At 49.8% G+C, this 2,500-nt stretch overlaps 1 protein-coding gene across 3 annotated transcripts in view; it reads right to left on the bottom strand.

Moving 5' to 3' along the window:
* The window catches only part of srsf7b (serine and arginine rich splicing factor 7b), an 8,006-nt gene that overhangs the window by 1,404 nt on the left and 4,102 nt on the right, over positions 1-2,500 (bottom strand). The window contains exons 4-6 of one of the 3 annotated variants that reach the window (XR_009927409.1): positions 1,237-1,500; positions 1,062-1,124; positions 771-827 (exon numbers count right to left, since the gene is read on the bottom strand). Coding sequence is in view for 1 of the 3 variants with exons in the window: in XM_062439662.1 (XP_062295646.1) it covers positions 778-827; positions 1,062-1,124 (113 nt within the window). In the remaining 2 variants the exon portion in view is untranslated. Of the gene's footprint in view, positions 1-770; positions 828-1,061; positions 1,501-2,500 lie in introns of those variants that run through there. The other 2 variants (XM_062439662.1, XR_009927408.1) reach the window with 2 other exon arrangements.

Raw genomic sequence — 2,500 nt, 5'->3', positions numbered from 1 at the left:
AGGAGAACCGACAGGATGAGAACAGACAGGATGAGAACAGACAGGATGAGAACAGACAGGATGAGAACAGACAGGAGGAGAACCGACAGGATGAGAACCGACAGGAGGAGAACCGACAGGAGGAGAACCGACAGGATGAGAACAGACAGGATGAGAACAGACAGGATGAGAACAGACAGGAGGAGAACCGACAGGAGGAGAACCGACAGGATGAGAACAGACAGGATGAGAACAGACAGGATGAGAACAGACAGGATGAGAACAGACAGGATGAGAACCGACAGGAGGAGAACCGACAGGATGAGAACAGACAGGATGAAAACAGACAGGATGAGAACCAACAGGAGGAGAACCGACAGGATGAAAACAGACAGGATGAGAACAGACAGGATGAAAACAGACAGGATGAGAACAGACAGGATGAGAACCGACAGGATGAGAACAGACAGGATGAGAACAGACAGGATGAGAACCGACAGGATGAAAACAGACAGGATGAGAACAGACAGGATGAGAACAGACAGGATGAGAACCAACAGGATGAGAACCGACAGGATGAGAACCGACAGGATGAGAACAGACAGGATGAGAACAGACAGGATGAGAACCAACAGGAGGAGAACCAAACAGGATGAGAACCAACAGGAGGAGAACCAACAGGATGAGAACCAACAGGAGGAGAGAAACAGGAGGAGAACCAACAGGAGGAAAACAGACAGGAGGAGAAAACCAACACGATGAGAACCAACAGGAGGAGAACCAGCTGCAGTGACTGACCTGGACCTCCTCGGTGTGGCAGAGCGAGACCTTCTGGGGAAGACCTGGACCTGGACAGGTGAGAGGGACTGTTAGCGGAACATTTCACTGTTCTCACTGTTCTAAATGTTCTAACTGTTCTCACTGTTCTAAATGTTCTAAATGTTCTAACTGTTCTCACTGTTCTAAATGTTCTAACTGTTCTCTCTGTTCTCACTGTTCTAAATGTTCTAACTGTTCTAACTGTTCTCTCTGATCTCACATATGTCTGATCCGGTTCTACGTTCCTTATCCCCCTGGCTCACCTTCTCCCTCGGCTGCGGCTGCGAGAGAACCTCCTCCCTCGAGACCTAGACCGAGACCTGGACCTGGACCAGAACCAGGAGAACAGTCAGAGGAGGAAGGATCACAGTGAAGGACTACAGCTGGCAGTGAACGTTACTCATGCAGAAGAAGAACAAAGACTGGAATCCACTAAACCTTCAGGTCCTGCAGGTCTGCAGGGCGACCCTCTTTGGACGCGGTTCTAGCAGATCTAGATGATCTAGTAGATTCTAACGATGATCGAACTGACACCAAATTGCTTGATTGAGACTTGATAGCAGCGAGGCGGGTCTGTTCCTCATTAAAATTGAAGGCCGAATTAACAAGGTGGCGCTGGTATGGCTGAGCCGCCACAGACCTTTACAGTTCAGTTCAGCTTTAGTCATGAAAGCTTTTAGGATCTGAATCAAACGATGGAACCTGAAACGTTCTCACCTGTTAAACAACATCTCAAAACATCATCTGACAGAACATGACTGTAACGGTTCAGACAGGAAGCAGAGGAAGCTTTCACACTGCTGACTCACTCACCAATCAGAGAGACTGGACCAATCAGAGAGAGCGGACCAGTCAGAGAGACGGACCAATCAGAGAGACCGGACCAATCAGAAGACTGGGGACCAATCAGAGAGACCAGACCAATCAGACAGACCGGACCAATCAGAGAGACCAGACCAATCAGAGAGACTGGACCAATCAGAGAGACCGGAGACCAATCAGAGAGACCGGACCAATCAGAGAGACTGGACCAATCAGAGAGACTGGAGACCAATCAGAGAGACTGGACCAATCAGAGAGACTGGACCAATCAGAGAGACTGGACCAATCAGAGAGACTGGGGACCAATCAGAGAGACTGGGGACCAATCAGAGAGACTGGGGACCAATTAGAGAGACTGGACCAATCAGAGAGACTGGACCAATCAGAGAGACCAGACCAATCAGAGAGACTGGGAACCAATCAGAGAGACTGGGGACCAATCAGAGAGACCGGACCAATCAGAGAGACTGGGGACCAATCAGACAGACTGGACCAATCAGACAGACTGGACCAATCAGAGAGACTGGACCAATCAGAGAGACTGGGGACCAATCAGACAGACTGGACCAATCAGAGAGACTGGACCAATCAGAGAGACTGGGGACCAATCAGAGAGACTGGGGACCAATCAGAGAGACTGGACCAATCAGAGAGACTGGAGACCAATCAGAGAGACTGGACCAATCAGAGAGACTGGACCAATCAGTGAGACTGGACCAATCAGAGAGACTGGACCAATCAGAGAGACTGGACCAATCAGACAGACCGGACCAATCAGACAGACCGGACCAATCAGAGAGACTGGACCAATCAGAGAGACCGGACCAATCAGAGAGACTGGGGACCAATCAGAGAGACTGGACCAATCAGAGAGACCGGA

The sequence above is a fragment of the Scomber scombrus genome, chromosome 2 (assembly GCF_963691925.1).
Source record: "Scomber scombrus chromosome 2, fScoSco1.1, whole genome shotgun sequence".
Lineage (NCBI taxonomy): Eukaryota > Metazoa > Chordata > Actinopteri > Scombriformes > Scombridae > Scomber > Scomber scombrus.
The sequence above is the reverse complement of the archived record's forward strand: the minus strand, read 5'-3'. Positions and strand labels throughout refer to the sequence as shown.